General features: G+C 39.8%; 1 protein-coding gene across 1 annotated transcript; it reads right to left on the bottom strand.

Moving 5' to 3' along the window:
• Positions 1-2787: 2787 nt before the first annotated feature.
• LOC146508657 (free fatty acid receptor 2-like) lies at positions 2788-7053 on the bottom strand. Its single transcript, XM_085176572.1, has one exon. The coding sequence runs from the start codon at positions 5706-5708 to the stop codon at positions 4680-4682; it is 1029 nt and encodes a 342-aa protein (XP_085032698.1). The 5' UTR covers positions 5709-7053; the 3' UTR covers positions 2788-4679.
• Positions 7054-18724: the final 11671 nt, after the last annotated feature.

Genomic DNA, 18724 nt, shown 5'->3' with positions numbered 1-18724 from the left:
GTAGAAGAATTGGGATTTTGAAAGCTTATGCCTGAAGCGTCTAAAAGAGCAGAAAGTAAAATGGATTAGCAGATTTATGTGTAAAAGAACAACAACATATAAAAACACACAGTCAACAAAACAATGAGCTAAAAGCACAGTTTTTATTAGATGGACACTAGCACTGCAATGTCACCCTCTGGTTTGTGAAGCCTTTGTTTGAAGCCTCTATATTAGCATTTTCGTTTTTATGTTATTACATATTGTTCTTCTGGAGCCAGAAGTGACCATATTTGGACGACGGAGTGGAGTGTTCAGCTATCAACTAACACAGGCTTGATTAGAAAGGTGTATCCATAGGCAGACAAAGAAACCTGGTAATCAGTACAACGCCACAAACACAGGTGAGAGGTCCGGCTCAATAATTGAAATTAGCACAGGCGACAGCATCCACCTCTCTACCCTTTCCACTCCTAATTTAATCGTAACAATGATTTTGTTTATTGATTGCTTGTTTCAAAGTTTTTTAACATGAGATTTTTCGAGACAGTATAAAAGGTGGACATAGCTACAATGACATCAGACACTGGCTCGTGAACATCCGTATTGAAGACCTGTACGAGGTTAGCGCTTCCACCATCAGCATCTTGTGAAACTTCATGCTTATTGGTTAATGACTCGTGATGGACAACTCATTAGCCAATGTCGCAGTCTTGCGACATTGGCCAATGTCGCAAGAATCTAGGCAATTCTACGTTGTCTTTGTTTTTATGGTCAGAAGTGTACGTGCACTCATCATGGGCATTAATGCCATGGTAAGTTTGGGCCTTTATTGATTTCTTTGAATTGTTCTTTTTCCAGGGTGGAATGGTTGTACAGCATGCATCTTTAATGACTTTAAAAAAAAACAAGAATTTGGTGAACAAGTTTAAAATTAATTGTACATATATACACACCCACTAATACTCCCTTTGCAAGTTGCACTTTGAACAGAAACCTTTGGTAGACACAACCAGGCTCCTGGTGTAATTGTTGTATGGATATTTGACCTTATATCCTTATATTTGACTTCTTGGGAGAATTAGTAGACTTCATTTAACTTGGTTGGTTTCCAGGCACGGACATTTAAGCATTTGTAAAGTCCATTCCAGAAGAAATTTCAAAACAACTTCCAAGAGCTTCTGTTCAAAGAGCTGTGCATAGCATACATAAGAATACAGTTATTCTGATGTGTCAGTAATTCAAGATGATGAGAGGAAATTGGATGGGATGTTCAGGAACAACCCAGAAACCACCAACACTCAGGCCTGCTATGAACTGGAATCTGCTGGAACACCATGTTACTTTCCAGAGTGAAGCCAGCTTTATATCATATTTGACTCAAAGGCTGTCACAGAAAATATTAATGGGGGTGTATGTATATATTTTCGATTTTATGTATAATTTTGACCCTGTGTTAGTTACAGAAAAAACCTTAGACTCAAACCATGTCATTCATGCCTGTGATGAGTCAAAGTAAGCTTGTGAGTTTCACTTTTGTTGCCAGCCTCAAGTGGCCAGTTGAGGAACCGCAGCTCTTGCACAGTGGATTTCATTTTTTTAGCCCAGGAGACAGTTGCTTCATTTATAGATGCTATAACATAACCTCACAGTAAAGGTAATTACAGGCTCATGTCATTACTTTAAAAATTTTGTTTGAGGAGCTTTAGTTTTTTTTTTATGTATACAGGCCTGTGTCTTATTGTGGTGGGGCGTGGTCTGCGGCGCCGTGCAGGGAGGGCGGACGCAACTGCACGGCATCCTTAATCACGCCCGCCTAGTTATAAACACGGGAACTCAGGGGTTGGTGTGTTGTGGTGTGACAAATATTGAATAAAATGGCTCAAACCTATGATCCCTGGACCCTCATTCACACCACACTTATATTTTATCACTCTGATATTTGTAATGCAGTAGCTCTGCTTACAAAACAAAGATTCATCAGGAGATTTTTTTTATATTCATCACAGGCTCAGAGGGGCTTTAACCACAGGTCCCATTACCTTGTCAAAGCAGACTTTTTTTTTACTGGAATACCCCAAATCTCTTTTTAATCTTCTTTACTGATCTATAGGAAAAATCCCTTTAATAAAACAATGTCTTCACGAACCACAGGTCCTGACATACTACCTGTCACTTGCTCAGTATTCACTACCACTTCACTCTTAATCTGGGTCACACATTGATCATTCCAAAGCAACAGATTGCCTGCAATACTGCATACTTGAACAAATTAATGATTTTCTCCAATCAATCCTTACACACCTCTCCTCCCAGGGAGGAGGAGAACGTCCGTCAGCCAAAGCCAGCTCGACCTCCTTGATTTAATTCTGTCACGCTCAATAACATGATAAGTCGGTGCTAATCAGTGTTTATTTTCTTCTTCTTTTTTTTTACAGATGCCCCACCCAGTGAGCTGATTTTATACTTGAACATTGCAAAGATGTGTTTCCTCTCTGCAACGACCGTTTGTTTTTTATTGAATGGTAAGAGTAATTCTGTTTAGCTAGAATTGCATGTAGTTGTTAAAAAAAAAATGTTTTTCATTTTTGTGATCATCAATTTTCTCAATCTTGTGCCACACAGCAGTCAGAAATATCTGGGCGAAGGGAAAATGAAATCTGCCACGTGAGTACTGTATTCTTCAACCTTTGACAAACACACATAAGCACACACACACACACACAAGGCTGATTTTCTTATTGTTTTATCCCTGTAACTTATCACACATCATTAAGGAAAAGTCAACAGTGATGCAATAACCAAATATTGTGTTCCAGGAAAGACAAAATGAAAAAGGAGAAAGGATTGCCAGCTGTTCAGCTGAGCTCTTCTCATCAGACCAACCTTTTACAAACAACATTCAACTCATCAGGAAAAGAAAAAACAATTATCAGTGAATGATGTGCATAGGTCCGTCTCACTTTTTCATGTAAAAAATTCTCCAGATTTTAAACCACATCTGTATGTATGTATATTCTGCTGTGCTCTTTCATAGTGTATAATCTGTCATCGCTGATGTGTACAAGTGACTCATCCCTGTAACTTTTTGTCCTATGGCATGCTGACTCGCAGATTTTTGGATTTGTTCGTCATGTCGATGGCTGTTAACCCACACGTCTTAGTCATTCACTGGGGTCTGTTTGTCAAAATGAATGATTCATGTGCGATCCACCTGTCAAACAGATACAGTGATCGGCTCAACCTCTGTGCAGGCCTAATCCTCGCTAAATAGGATTACAGCCGATGCCAGCGCTTGCTTGTGTGATAGCATTGTTTATGTTTGCAGCATGTGGGGTGAGATCTTGATTCACTTTTTGGAGGAAGTTCATTTTAAATTTAAGCCAGACCACACTGCCAAGAATAAAAAAAAACAAACAAATACTGGCAGAAATGATGAACATTGAACAGCTGAGTGAGCTGATGGATCTTCAGTATAATCAGATTAGTGACATCAAAAATCAAAGAGGCAGCTCAGTAAGCTTTCTATTACTCATCCTGCTTTTATGTGTAAATACATGTGCATAAAAACATTTACATATGATATCACTGAGCTGCCGATGGCAACTGTTGATCACTTGATGCAGGCGGTCTTTACGGGCATTTTTCATATTTCTCATCCCCCTTCTTTCCAAAACAAATTAGTCCTTATCTCTTTTCTTCCGCTCACTCATACGCACACAATCACCTTGTACCTGTCTGTACCTGTTATTGATTAACTCAATTTATTATTGTACAGTTTGTTTATGAAAATAATGTTTGTGCGGTTTGCTTTTGCTTCCATCAGTCCTTTCTTCCTTTTCCCGTCATTACACTCACACGTGTGTGTCCACACAAACACTGTTTACACCTGCTGGCGTGGTTTCTTTACAAAATAATGCATGAGTCAGAAATCATGCAAAATGTATAATCTTATTTGAATATGAAAATAAGCTTTATTTACGTGTTATTATATTATTACAACCCCCGTTATGCATATATATGTGTACATTCATACATCTCTCTTTCTTCATATATCCCATATAAATATAAGAACAGCCATCATCATGCAAAAAAACATTACAAATGCAAACATATGTACAATTACAAAGCGAACTGCTCTCTATTTTCAGCATGCTTGTATATGCATGAAGATGCCACACATTTTCTCTTTCTTCTGCTACTTCTTCTTCAACCACCACTGCTTGACACATAATGACCGTATTGTTGCAAACAATATCCTGTTCACGACTAAGGATGTTGGTTGGAACATTTAATCTCTAACTGCGGAGAGATGACGTGCAACGCTGTTGCTTAGATATTCATTTTGTCACAGTCTCTGCTGCGATGCTCCACAACACCTGCCTGCATTTAAGGGTCTCTGTACTTCTGTTACAGAAATGTTGTTATGTCCTGGTGACAGTTCAAAGTAGGCTGTCTCTGAGGTTTTACCCGATGCGCTGCATAAAAAATTGGCATGGCGTGCTTAGGAAGACTGAAGGTTACCTGTCTTGTCTCATTTCCAAAAAGGAATCTCATCAAACAAAAATACACTTCACTGTATAAAGCCAAGTCATTTTCTCACATGTATAAACATTAACATGGCATTAATTTTCTGCTCCCAGGGATGAAGAAATAAGACAACAGTAAAGGCAGCCGCTTACAGGTCCCTTTCTGTCAGCTCAGATAGCATTGATCTCCTCTTGCGTGTGTTCCTTATCTTGTGCAGTCTTGGTAATTCCCCCGCACAAGGCCTGGAGCAGGTGACAAGACATGCACCTCTGGAGACGGCTTTTAACCCCTTCCATCACACTACCCACAGTCCCTCTCACAGCAGAGGAAGAAAAGTAGAAAATAAGAGGGTCTAGACAGGCATTGAAGGTGCTGCACAGCAGGGCTTTGTCTCTCCACGCTGGACTTTTCTTGTTTATAAAACCAACGATGTGTGAGACGTTGTAGGGTCCAAAACATAGAGCAAACACCACCAGGGTTCCCAAAGCCATGCCCATGGCTCGGATGCGCCGGCGCCGGTCAATGTGTTGCAGCTTTGAGAGAATTCTGATGAAGTTGATGTAGCAAAAACTAGAAATCAGGAAAGGGATGCAGAAAAGCACCACACAAAGCTCCAGGCGCACAGGCAGGAGGACCTTCAGCTGAGACTCGGTGAAGTTCTCATAGCATAGTGTTCTGCTATCGCTGCTAGGGTGAGCTGAGGTGTTGAGGCGTTCAGTGGGGACTGCAGAGTCATTTTGGCCAATAAAGGGCACGATAAACACGATACTGAGTTGGGCGGTGGAGAAAATCCAGAAGAAAATGCTGGCAGCTACAGCATACACAGGTCGCCGCTTCAGAGTGTGCCGAATGGGGAAAGCCACACCCAAGTAGCGCTCTACACTGACAGCAGTGAGGAAAAAGGTGCTGTTGTAGATGGTCATGTAGAAGATAAAGCCAGACAGTGGACAGAGGGCATAGGGCATGTTCCACATCATGCCGTTCATTGCTTCCTGCATCTTGAAGGGCAGGAAGATGAGGAAGAGGAGGTCAGAAATGGTCAGGTTGAGGAGCAGGATGTCAATCGGGGTGGGTTTCTGCCTTACTTTCTTACAAAAAGTGTAGAAAGCCAAAACATTGGCCGGGAAGCCCAGCACAAAGGTAATGACGTAGACAGAGAGACAAAGTGCTGTGTGGCACCGCTGCGCGGTGGGCTCCATGTGAATCTTTCAACTCGGTCAAGAATTGAGATGTGTCACATTATATCCCCGACCCCGGGGATGAATAGACTGCAGAACAAGGAGGTTTTATCTGTGGGGCAGCACCGACCACAGAAGACGAAGGCTTCTTATTGGCTCAGTGTCCTGGAACAAACCCAACGAGACAGAGCGGTTTTTCTGTCCCCACCAATAAACCACAGCTCATCGTTTCCTCCAGGGCTTTGAGCTCTGCTGATAAGAGAGAATGAAAAGAGATTACCACACAGCACAGCAAACTATTTTAAACTATGAGTATAAAATTGACACTTCATTTGAAAACGTGCTGTTCATACAATAAATGTTTTTCCTACAACAAAAGGTAGGAGGCATCACAAAGTATGCTGTAATTATGTTTTTTCTATATTCTTTCTTAATTTTCTTCCACATCACTACTTCAGAGGTTATTGTGGTTGTGTATTATCTCTTAATGAGAAGACAGTGTTTTAACCCGGCACACGAGTTTGTATACAAACCATAATACTGTGTTATTGCTTGTTCCTTGTTGTAAATACAGTGCAGCAGTGCTTTTATCATTAAGTCCCAGCCCTTGTTCTTACTGTATACACAAATACTGGACATGTTGTGAAAATGATAACCCTCATAAACTTAATGAGTTAACTACACGAGGGAAAATAGCGTCTCAAAGCTTTACTTTGCCACGACTTTTACAACACGGTTCTATCTGTATCTGTTTCCTGCATCATCGTATAAAGGAAATAGAAAGTCAAGACAGCGGTAAGGAAAGTTTTATAATCTATAAATCAACCTATTGGAGAAATATTAAAATGAAACTAGGTTCTTACCCTTTATGGGGCAACTTCCATCGAGTGAATATCTGTGTCAGACGCTCAGCTCTTATAGTCCAGTGTCTGAGAAGAGGAACTATTTTTTTCTGACCATTCTCTATAGTGCTGTGATGAAACTAAAGATTTTACACCAATTTAAGCAATTCGGACAAGTCCACAGTGACAATTTTTGTCAGCTCACAAATCCTCACTCCTGCAACAGACTTCCCATTTTTGGCATTTTTCATGAGCAGCGTGGCTTACCTCCCAGTGTGTCTTCCTTGCTGTTTTGTTTGATCACCTCTGCGCACCTCACCTCCAAGCTGCTGTCTCTTGGCACATCCCCCTATTTACCTGTTAATCTAAACATCCAGTGCAGATAATAGAAATGACTACTAGTGAGATATTGCTGCAATTTATCTTCCACTCTCGCCAAACATGGTTTCCCTGGTAACAACTGGCCTTTTTTTCAGCATGAGCGGTACAGACGGACTCTGTCAGGCTGTTTGATCGTATTTTTTTTTTTTTTTACTATATTTAGTCATCAATGCCCAATGTTTCTTTACATTTCCCTCTTAATATGAGTCAGTGGAGATAAGCATTGGTCAAGGGAGATGGCCCAGTGACAGAGCGGTCCCTCCTTTTACAGCATGTGGTGAGAACAGCAATGTGGATGATGTTGTTTGAATAGTCATATACTGCACACAGTAATAAAAAATCTAATAACTCGTGGCTGACTTGAAGACTGGGAAGGCTTTACTTTTAGAGATAAGTCTGTATCCTGCTGCAGCTCAAAAACACTCTGAGATATCAGAGGTCAGAGGCCCTTTTTTTTTGTATTTACCACCTGCTGCTTGACCCTGCTCTACCATCCAAGAGCAGGGTCAAGTTTAAATTGAACAGGTTTAAATGGAGAAGACTGGTTTATAGAAGCAGAGACGTGAGCTTTGGAAGTTAAAATGACTCAAAGGTGAACAAAGAGTTCTTTTGATGTTGCTTAATGTATGTAAATCACTCTGAGGCGGTTTCACTTGTGCTTAAATGCCTGACTCCAATGTTTGACTTTTGGGTATTTTGTCTGACCTAACTTCATGTTAGTTATTTATCCCTTTACCAGGTCAGTTACGTCTTGGTGATGCTATTGATCCCATTTAAAAGCCTCCTTTCAACTTCCGTACACCCCAGGCAACGACCAAACAAACAATGTGTGCGCTTCACGCAGTGCAGTTATTTCAACAGACACACTGTGTTGCACAAGCTGTTCTGTCCCGCTGCGTGAGCTGATTTTACAGAGTGACATCACGTAGTTTCTAAGATGCTGTCTGTCCAAAAAGTTTGCTGTAACACTTTGTGGTGTTTCATCATTAGAGGACAATTTGATTTGGTGAACAAATCAAATCAAATCCAGGAACAAATTTAAAAAAAAATTGGTTTCATTTTTCATTTTTTTATTTTACATTTTATTCTCTCCTGTCCTATAAAATGAAATCATATTCAGGTTATTATTTATCATTCATCATTTCATCATTCTTAGCAGAAAGAGGAAGATAGGGGACTTAAAAAATATTCCCAAAAAATGAAAACCTCAAATAAAATTTGAGGTTTTCATTTAGCATTTAGCAGGAGACGTGTGCTGATATATATATATATATATATATATATATATATATATATATATATATATATATATATATATATATATATATATTCACATCAGCACACGTCTCCTGCTGAGAATACACTTGAAAATGATTTTATAACATCAGGATTAACGCGTCCTTCTTGCGTCGATTACAGATCAAATACATCGATTACAGTAAATGGTGCATCTTAGACGGACATAGAAGTTCCTCTTTCTATAACACCTTCCATACATGGCAATAATTTTCAAGCCTAGATGGTCTCTAAGGGCTTGTCCTTGTCTTAACTGGTCTTCTGTCATCTGTTACTAAGTAAACTGAAATGCAGTTAGAAGCTAAATGAGTTTCGGGCCTTTGGCCTGGCAGGCTTCTGGATTATATGTGTGTTGTAAGCGTGTATGCTGTCTATCCTTCTATGCTCCAAGTCACCCACACAATAGATTGTGAAGACATAGCGCTTCACAAAGCTTAAAACCTTGTTTAATAGACTGAGCATCAACACTGAATGAGCACAAACATGCGATGTGTGTAGAATAATCATAGCTGCACCTGTAATAAAAGGTTAACGTGGTGGCAATAGCTTTAATAAACATCTTTAATGCAATATCAAGGCTGTAGGATATATTATTAATGCAATGTAAATAATGCAGGTTATATTCTAGCAGTAAAATAATTTCTGTATCGCCACAATACACATATACACATATATAAATACAGGGTATATAATAGGGATAAATAGAATAAATAGGAATAAGAATACCAGAGAACAACTATTGTGAGTCTATTGCACCGTTAGATATTAATATATATATATATATATATATATATATATATATATATATATATATATATATATATATATATATATATATATATATATATATATATATATATATATTGCACAGTGAAAAAGGCACTACAGCTTAGTTGTTCCTGCTGTCTTTGTCCCCGTTTCCCCTCCCTCTCCCCTCCAGCGAGGAGTTAAACAGTTTGATGGCGTTTGGGACAAAGTCTTTAAGTCTGTTGGTCCTTGACTTTGGGAGAAGCAACCTGTCACTTAACAGGCTCCTCTGGTTGTTTATGGCTGTGTGCAGACCATTGTCAATAATGTCCAACTTAATGTCCTCTTCTCTGCCACTGTCACCAGAGTGTCCAGCTTCATGCCAACCACAGAGCCAGCCTTCCTGATTAGTTTTTCCAGCCTGGACACTTCCTTCTTTGCTGTGCTGCTCCCCCAGCACACCACAGCATAGAACATATAAACTATACTAATGTACTCCACAGAAAACTACATACTTTATTAGGTACACCTCGTTGGACCCCGTTTTGTCTTCAAACTGCTTTAATTCTTCATGTCAGAGGTTCAACAAGGTGCTAGAAACATTTCTCTGAGATTTTGGTCCATTTTGACAAAATAGCATCAGCAGATTTGCCAGCTGCTCATCCATGATGTGAATCTCCCATTCCACCACATCCCAAAGGTGCTCTATTAGATTTAGATCTGGTGATTGTGGAGACCATTTGAACTAATTTTCATGTCCAAGAAACCAGCTTGAGATGAAGAGCGAGTGGCATGGGATGTTATTCCGCTGGAAGAAGCCACAACAAGAGATGAGCACACTGTGGTTATAAAAGACATGGTCAGCAACAATTCTTAAGCAGATTAAATTATTCTTTTACTGTCCAATTTTGGTGAGCCAACTTTAGCATCAGATTCTTAGTTGATAAGGTTGGGCTTCTGCTGATAAAGTTTGGCATTATGGGCATTCAAAGATGCGCTTCCACCAACCGCCGTTGTAACGAGTGGTTATTTATGGCGTTGTTGCTTTGTTGCTTTCCTATCAGGTCAACAAAATCTAGCCATCAACAAGAGATTTTCACCCAGAGAACTACAGCTCACTGGATATTTTTCTCTTTTTCTGACCTTTCTCTGTAAACCCTGCAGAGAAAGGTCACCTTAAATCACCTTTCTTCCCCATTCCCATGGTCTGCTTGAACCTCAGCAGGTCTTTACCATGTCTGTGCGCCTGATTGCACTGAGCTGCTGATTGACTGTTTTTGTCAACAAGCAGTTGAAAAGGTGTACCTAATAAAGTGACAGGGAAAGCATAATAGTTTTCCAAACAACAACAGCATCAGTGGGCAAATGCTGCAAATCAACATCTGTTTTCAGTCAAAGCCTGCTATTGTCTGTGGTAATTATGACTGGAGAAAGGGAGGAAGATAGGTGACATTATCACAGAGCGACTAGTCTGAATAATGGTAAATGGTAAATGGCCTGCATTTGTATAGCGCTTTTCTAGTCCTTAAGGACCCCAAAGCGCTTTACACTACATTCAGTCATTCACCCATGCACACTCACATTCACACACTGGCGATGGCAAGCTACATTGTAGCCACAGCTGCCCTGGGGCGCACTGACAGAGGCGAGGCTGCCGGACACAGGCGCCACCGGGCCCTCTGACCACCACCAGTAGGCAAACATGGGGTTAGTATCTTGCCCAAGGATATTTGGCATGCAGCCACTAATGATGGGGTTGAGGTGGATGGATGGATGGTGCAAAAGACTTTTATTATTACTGGTTATTAGTCTAACCATTATGATGAAGGCACCATAACATTAAAAAAAGAAATCACTTTGAGCCAAACCACATTCAGACCCTTAGGTCAAATGATAAAAGAGAAGTAACTGTGATGATTGTTAGGAGGATCAGATTAGAACATATAAAGGTGCTAAACTCAAACAAATTATATATTTTAACCTTTAATTTAAAGAGCCCGTTGAATTATGCTTATTTTTATCTGGTAGGATGTGCAGTTAGGCAGTGAGTAGGCACATTAGCTGTGTTATTACTAGTGTACTTCAGGGGCTGTGATGAGCCTCGTGGAACAAAAAAAAAGGGCTGATTCATTCTTTCAGGTGTGGTATGTGTGCTTCTAAAGCCACAAAATAAACGAGCATTGACGTTCCAGGCAGGTGTTGCAGGTATGTGTGTAAAAGGGAAACAAGGGATTTTCCCAGCGGTACTGGACAGGTTGAGTGGTGTGAAAACAGGCTGTGAATGGCAACAACAGACTCACAACCCTTAGGTGTTTTTCAGAGCTCTGAACACTGGGAATGTAGTCAGACAAAGCTGATGCAATAGGATGATATTTGTGACAGTACACACAAAATAGAACAAGGACATGACTCGGATGCAGAATGTCGAAGCACAGAGAAAAGCGTTCAGAGCGGCGGTCTGTGTGGTGACTGAATGAAGCAGTAGGAATAATATCAGGCATTATATTAGCGAGGGTTGGTGATGAAAAACAAGATCAGAGTCCTCTGTCTGCCTCAAAATAATAGCTTTTATTTGTGCATTTATTTTGTATTATTTTAATACAATAAAATAGCTAATTACCCACAGGAGACTATTTTTTTCCTCTGAGGCAGTATCCCAGAGGTACACTAGACAGAGTGGTGATAAAGTGTTAATGCTCCTGCTAATTATAAATTGGGATTTATTTTATTCTGATGAAGTTGGAATATTGATACCAAATGTAGGAAAAACTAATATGGATGTTAATATATATTAATAATTGAAGATTTTAATAATTGTCAGCCATGAAAAAAACTGCTTGAATTTCACCCCGTCGCATGATATGATTAAGATAATAAACTAGCCGTTCCAGCGTCCATCTGCTCTGTTCTCAGTGGGAAAGGCCACTTTGAAGTTCAATTGTCATGGCTGTTACAAAGTGTCAAGTGTTTGTATTGCTGGAGAGCACAAACATGAGCAACAGAGACAAGAGCTTTGTTGTCTTATCAACAGCCTTTTCAAGAGAAATTGCAAGCGGTTAGAGATGCTCACGCAGTGGAATAAAGGGGACACAACTACGTGCTTCACCTTCACGTTTCTCACTAACTGGTAAAAATACAAATTAGGTCAGGTTTCCGGAGTGTTTATGAGAAAGAGGAAGGAAATATAAAACTTTCTGTTTAGGTAACCACGGCTGTTTGCGACACTGTTTTGTTTTTCTAAGATACAATGACTGTGAATGTTTTCCACCAGCTTCCAATCATTTCTGTGTGGGAACTAAATACATTTTCCATTTAATGTCCTGTGGAAAGAACAACATTTTACAGTCATACAGTCGGCTGATGTTGGGCTATGGTGGAACTCAGTAATCATAAACTAGGTGTTAGGGTTTGAGGGATCATCAGATGATTAATGGAACAGGCAATTTTTGTTTTGTTGCAAATTTTAGGAAATATGGTTGTTTTATTGTCTTTTGACCTGTTTTTGTTTGTTTGAAGTTCTTTTTGGTGAAATAAGTCATGGTCCTGGGTTGGTGACCCAGTGTTTTGTGTTTTGAATTAATAATAGTCTTTGCTTTCGATCGTGGGGCGATCGTGGCTCGAGAGTTGGGAGTTCGCCTTGTAATCGGAAGGTTGCCGGTTCCAGCCCCGGCTTGGACAGTCTCGGTCGTTGTGTCCTTGGGCAAGACACTTCACCCGTTGCCTACTGGTGGTGGTCAGAGGGCCCGGTGGTGCCAGTGTCCGGCAGCCTCACCTCCTTCAGTGCACCCCAGGGTGGCTGTGGCTACAATGTAGCTTGCCATCACCTGTGTGTGAATGGGTGGATGACTGGGTGCGTAAAGCGCTTTGGGGTCCTTAGGGACTAAGTAAAGCGCTATACAAATACAGGCCATTTACCATTTGCTTTCATTATTATTTAGAATTTCTAGTCTCATGGTTTGTGTGCCTTCCCCATGTTCCACGTTTAGTTACTCTTGTCTCCGTGTTTCTTGTTCCCTCTGTTCCCCTAGTCATCCTGTCTCCGGGTCTCAGTGTCTAGTCTTGTATCTGTTTTTATTTCCCCAGTCACAGTGCTAAACTCCTGTGTTTTGTCTGCATCTATAGTTGTCATGCTTCCTGTTTTATTTTGATAGTCCTGTGTTCAGTATACTGAGTTTTGCTTCTCCTTTGTCTCCTTATATGTGATTATTCCCAGCTGTGCTCTCCTCCTGTCTCATTCCCTCCTTACCCCCTTCTGTATTTAAGCCCTGTGTTTTCCTCTGGACGTTGTCGTGTTGTCCCATGTGCTATAAGTTTCTCTGTGGATTTTCAAGGTCCTGGCAATGTCTAGCTTCCTGGTCTCTACTCTTTTAGTCCTTAGCCTTCCTGTTTCCAGTTTAGATTTCGATTTCGTGACTTTCAGGTTTTGTTTGGTTTTCTGCTTCAGTGCAATAAAAGCTGCCTCTTTAACTTCCCCCTTCTGTGTCTGCGAGTCCTGGGTTTGGGTCCTCATCCTGCCTGCCACTTTCTTTTTTTGTAACAAGTCCAGAGAGTTGTCCGTCTATCTGTCCATCCATCCAGCAGTCAGAATAAATTCAAGGTGGAGGGCTGGAGCCTTGCCCAGCTGTCATGGGGTGAGAGGTGGGCTATCAGTCTGTTGCATAGCTGGCACAGAGAGACAGAAAACCATCCGCCTTCGAATTCACACCTACGATTCATTTAGAATCACTAGTTAACCCAGCATGCATATCTTTAGACTGTGAGAGGAGGCCAAGTACTCAGACAGAGGCAACACGGTTATAGTTTTGTGTGTCTTTAACAAATTATACTATATTCAGAATACTGAATACTGAGCTTCGTTATAATGGAGAACCAGCTGTACATACATCACATTATACTCTTAATTTCACAGTTTATCTGATCACAGGGGCAGCTGCCTCTTAAGAGTACATTTGTTTTGGTCCACATTTGAAGAGACTAAAGATATCCTAAAGCAAGACTACATGGAAAAAAGAAATGTTGACTACTGCTAAATTCTGGTTCCATGTTAAAAGCTATAAGACCTTGGATCATTTGAAATAAATTAATTAATTATGTTACATCAAGTAGATATTTCAACAATGAGGAGACTGCTGCTCTGCGCTTCACGGACTTGAGCATCCCAGAAGCTTCCTCGCTAATCCCCCTGTTAATACCCAGAGCATGAACCTATAAGCTTCCTTATGTTTGTAGCAGGCAGAGGGAAAAAAAATAACAACATAATTCTCCCATCTCTGCAGAAGAGTTCAGTGGCTGTTAGCTAACATATTGCTATTTGAAGAGTGACTTTGGGTCCGACATAGCTGGACTTATTTAATTCCCAGTGATACAGTAATGAAATAAAGCTTGCTATGTTGAAAAGATAATCCATTTGGCTGGCAACCTTATCAAAGATGAACTGAGTCTAAAGAATAGCTGTGTAAAAATAGACACCACTAGAAGTATCACAGCAAAATAAATAGATCTTCAGTCCCTGGCTACTCATCCATATCAACGAATCACTTTTATAATTGTCACTTATTTTCTTTTTACATAGAAATACCAAGAGGAAACTCTGTAGTCTCATTACAAACTGCTGTGCAGTTTACACTCATTGCCAAACATGTGCAATTAATGTTTCAGCCAATATGTCCTTTGTGTAAGTCTCTTTAACACAGAAGCCATTATCAACTCTCAGTATAACTCAGCATGACCTTCTTTCTATTGGGAAAAAGGCCAAGTCCCACACCTGTACAATAAAACAAGTCATGGACATTTATTGGATTATCTGCTGTTGCTGGCAGTAAAAGTAAAGCTGATGTCGAGACTGCTGCATGAACTGTTGTTGTTTCGTGTTCTGAGATCTCAGACATGCCGTGTTTATAGTTTCGAAACAGTGCTGGTCTCACATCATCGGCCGCTCATCACGAGCCAGAAAGATATGAATATGCAAAACAGGAAATGGCTTGTTGATTATTTATGGAACTTGAAGAACTGAGCTCTTTGTGTCACCTACCAGCCAGCATAATTTATCTGCTTTTTATTTACAGTGCAATTAGATCTTTGATTACTCTTGTGTTGCAGTTACTCAGCTTTGATCCAGGTATTGAATACAGAGTACTTTCCGTCCTTTCGTTTCCATTAAAGAGGGGTTGGCTGTTAAACTGATAAATGAGTAAAACATATTGAACTGGATAGCTAGATGTTGAAAAGACGCCAATCCTCAGACCAGAAGCTTGGATCTCAGAGATTAGACGAAAAAAAAATGTGTCTAAGGATCAAAAAGCATAGCAGTTAAAATGCATCTCATTATAGGGGCAGAAGAAAGTTAAATCAATGGTTTTGTCAAACAGCAGGTGATTGGCAAGATGAAAGGAGCCTTCGATTGGACCAAAGCCACAAGACCGACACATTACACTTATCCTTGAAGGTAGACGAAACTTGAAAGTCGCTAGTCTTGTGGATGTGAGTGTGAAAATTACTCGGTAACAACAGAGAATACGCTCTTCAGAGTATTTGCAGTGCAATACAAAAGAAAGCAGGAAAGCAGCTGTGCTTCCCTGTTAAGATGAGATGAAATTTTAATGATCGCCATGGGGAACATTAGCCACATTTGGGAGCATTAAGATGAGAAGTGAGCTGGTGATGACCTCACACCAGCACTTTTCTGTAAAAGGAGTAGCTCTAATACCAATAATTGCTCTGCCTGATTTTGCTTCTTAAAGGAGATTACAAAAAGGTGACTGGCTAAAAATGTTTTAAAAAAAACACACACAAAAAAAACTCATAACTGAAAATCATTTTGATATATATAATTGAGGAAGACGTTCCTCAGTGGCAGAAACCAGCACTAATAATTAAAACTGGAGAGTACAAACATAAACAACAGAGACAAGAGCTGCTTTGCTGTCTTATCAAGAGAAACTGCAAGTGGTTAGAGATGCTCACACAATGGAATAAAGTGGACACAACTATGTGCTGCACCTTCACGATTCCCAGTGAGTGGAGAAAATATAAATTAAGTCAGGTTTCCAGAGAAAGAGGAAGGAAATTAAAAAGAAAACTTTCTGTTTAGGTAACCACCGCCATTTGTGACACCTCTACTTACTTTAATTTACTTTACTTTTACTTATTAGAGGCTCAGCTGCCTCTTAAGAGTGTTTGGTCCACCTTAGAAGAGACTAAAGATATCCTGAAGCAAGACTACATGGAAAAAAAGAAATGATGACTGCGTTTAGATTCTGGTTCCATCTTAAAACCTATAAGACCTTGGATCATTTAAAATAAATTGTGTTACATCAAGTAGATATTTCAACAATGAGGAGACTATTGCTCTGCACTTAGGACTTGAGCATCCCAGGAGCTTCCTCGCTAATTATTTTCCAACTATTCCAATAATTTTACAACTGGGAATTAGTTTTAACCATAACTACTCTAGCAGAACCCAGAAAAGAAAATATGGTCCTGGAAATTAGCATAATAGGTCAATAATAGGACAAAATCAGCAACAATGACCAATTTAGTTTTTGATCATTTCTTTCATCAGGACTCTGTGGGAATGTTTGATCACAATTTATTGATAGTAGCTCCGTAATATATTACAAACACCTATCCTGGCCACTGACATCAAATGTTCTGAGCTCTGACTGGTGCACGGACTGTGTGACATCACTTTTGTGTAATCTGAGGAAAGCAAAGCACAAAGAAAAGAAAAACCTTTCATATAAAATAACAAAGGATGGTCATCATTTTTGAATATTTGAGTTTTCATACATTTTCATCCTCCCCGCATCTGTGTGTGTTCTCTCCAGGTACTCCGGTTTTCTCCAGCAGTCCAAAGACATGCACAGGGTTAGCTTAATTGGTGATTCTAAATTCACTGTAGGTGTGAATGAGAGCGTGAACGGTTGACTGCGTCAGTGTGTCAGCCCTGCAACGGATTTTTTTGTCTTTTGTCCAGGGTGTAACCCACAAGCCACTCTATGACAGGTATGATCCCCAAAGATTTGAGTGCTTTCTGACATAAAACATATATTTTCTCTGTTTCTTTGTTTTGGGGGGATTTAAAATATGTAAACTGAAGAAACACGTATAGCCAAAGATCCCTATGGTATCAAAAAGTCTTGAGTGAAATTCCTTCAAAACCTACAAAAATGAGGGTCAACATAAACTCTACGAGGTCAAAATTCTGCCACAGCTATTTGCAGTCATTTGAGATCCATTTGGGGTAAATCTCCTAAAAATAGTCCAAACTAGCGAAAATGGAAACCCATTTTAGCTGGAGATGCCCATTCCTAGAAGGAGGAACATCTATTTTCACTTACACAGAAAACATAACATTCACTAGAAAATGTGCTTTCAGGGCATCTAACATTGAAATATTGATTATAGCAGCTTAACATAACTGGACTAATTACTCCTAATTGAAGCATCCACATGGAAAATGCACTGCCATGCTAAATAAACAATTTCATCTCTTATACATATTACATATTGACCACTAAAAGAAACTAGGCTTTGAGGCCTGTAAGCATGCCCTGCAGAATTTAAGATAAATAAAACATATAACAGTTTTCCTGGCTTTTAAGCGCTCCTTATTCAGCGTCCTCTTTGAAGGCTGATAGAACAACAGAACTTTTTGTAGGTCAGAAAAATGTCACTTCATTGAGACCTTCACCATACATTACAATGTCCTTATCAAAAGCAGTTCAAATATATATGATAGAGAGCAATTTTATAAACGTGAAGCCTGCCAAAAAATTGTAAATGTCACTGTTAACTCCCCCAGAGGCTTGCTTAATGTGAGGTCACATGGCACCGCAGTGGCATTTTAAAGGGGCAGAGATATTACGAGATTCCCCGGGACTTCACTTTTTTTGCAACACAAAGTCGAGGCAGAATAAACTGAAACAAACTGCTACTCACAACATGTGTAGCCAGTGTTGATTTTCAGTGTGGGTTGTTTTTCTGATTAAACGTTTAGTTTGAAATCCCACAACAAATAACAAAAGCCAGTCATGGGTTTGCAGAAGTCATGTCTGTGATTAACTTAGTCTGGAAAAACTAATTATTGAACATGAAAACCAAGATCATTTTGACGCAAGACCAAAGCAATCAATAGAGTCCACCACACCACCTGCACTGCTCTCATATATTGATTGGTGTGTGTGTGTGCACTTATCTTGGGGTCTGCTAATTTTTATAAATCTTTTTTCCTTTTTTTTTCTGTGACCTGTTTTGTTGTTTTCTTATAGGTCAAGAATAAAATAAGCAGTTGGAACCATTAAACTGTAGGTCCCCTTCAAAACATTTAGGTTTTGATCATTTTCACCTGCATGATAACTTAGCAACTGTTCTTTGTCTTTGGGAGGTCCTTGAGGCTGACAGTAATTGACTATACAAAAAATTAAAGGAACTCTTAAAAAACACATCACATCTCAGTGGGGCAAAAATCCTCCTGGATATCTGTACTGATACGGACTAACTAATGTGTCAGGAATGAATGGATGCTATATCATTTGATGAGAAGAGAAATTATCAACCTTCAGAGAGCAAATTTCAAAGACATCCCGAAAATCAAAGGGGAAAAATGATGCGGCAGGCTATCCCTGATAATATCGGGACCTGCTCATAATGAGAGAACAGATGGTGTTCTGGAGGATCTCCTCCCAGATCTGAACCAGGGCATCACTGAGGTCCTGGACACTCTGAGCTCCAACCTGTCAGCCTTGGATGGGCTGAACCATAATGTTACAG

This window comes from Neolamprologus multifasciatus, chromosome 11 (genome assembly GCF_963576455.1).
Source record: "Neolamprologus multifasciatus chromosome 11, fNeoMul1.2, whole genome shotgun sequence".
In the NCBI taxonomy this organism is placed as follows: Eukaryota; Metazoa; Chordata; class Actinopteri; order Cichliformes; family Cichlidae; genus Neolamprologus; species Neolamprologus multifasciatus.
This window is presented reverse-complemented; position numbering and strand designations above follow the sequence as displayed.

What these genes read in the sequence shown, in the direction of transcription:
- LOC146508657 (XM_085176572.1), bottom strand. Translation starts at nt 5,708, where the DNA reads ATGGAGCCCACCGCGCAGCGGTGCCACACAGCACTTTGTCTCTCTGTC.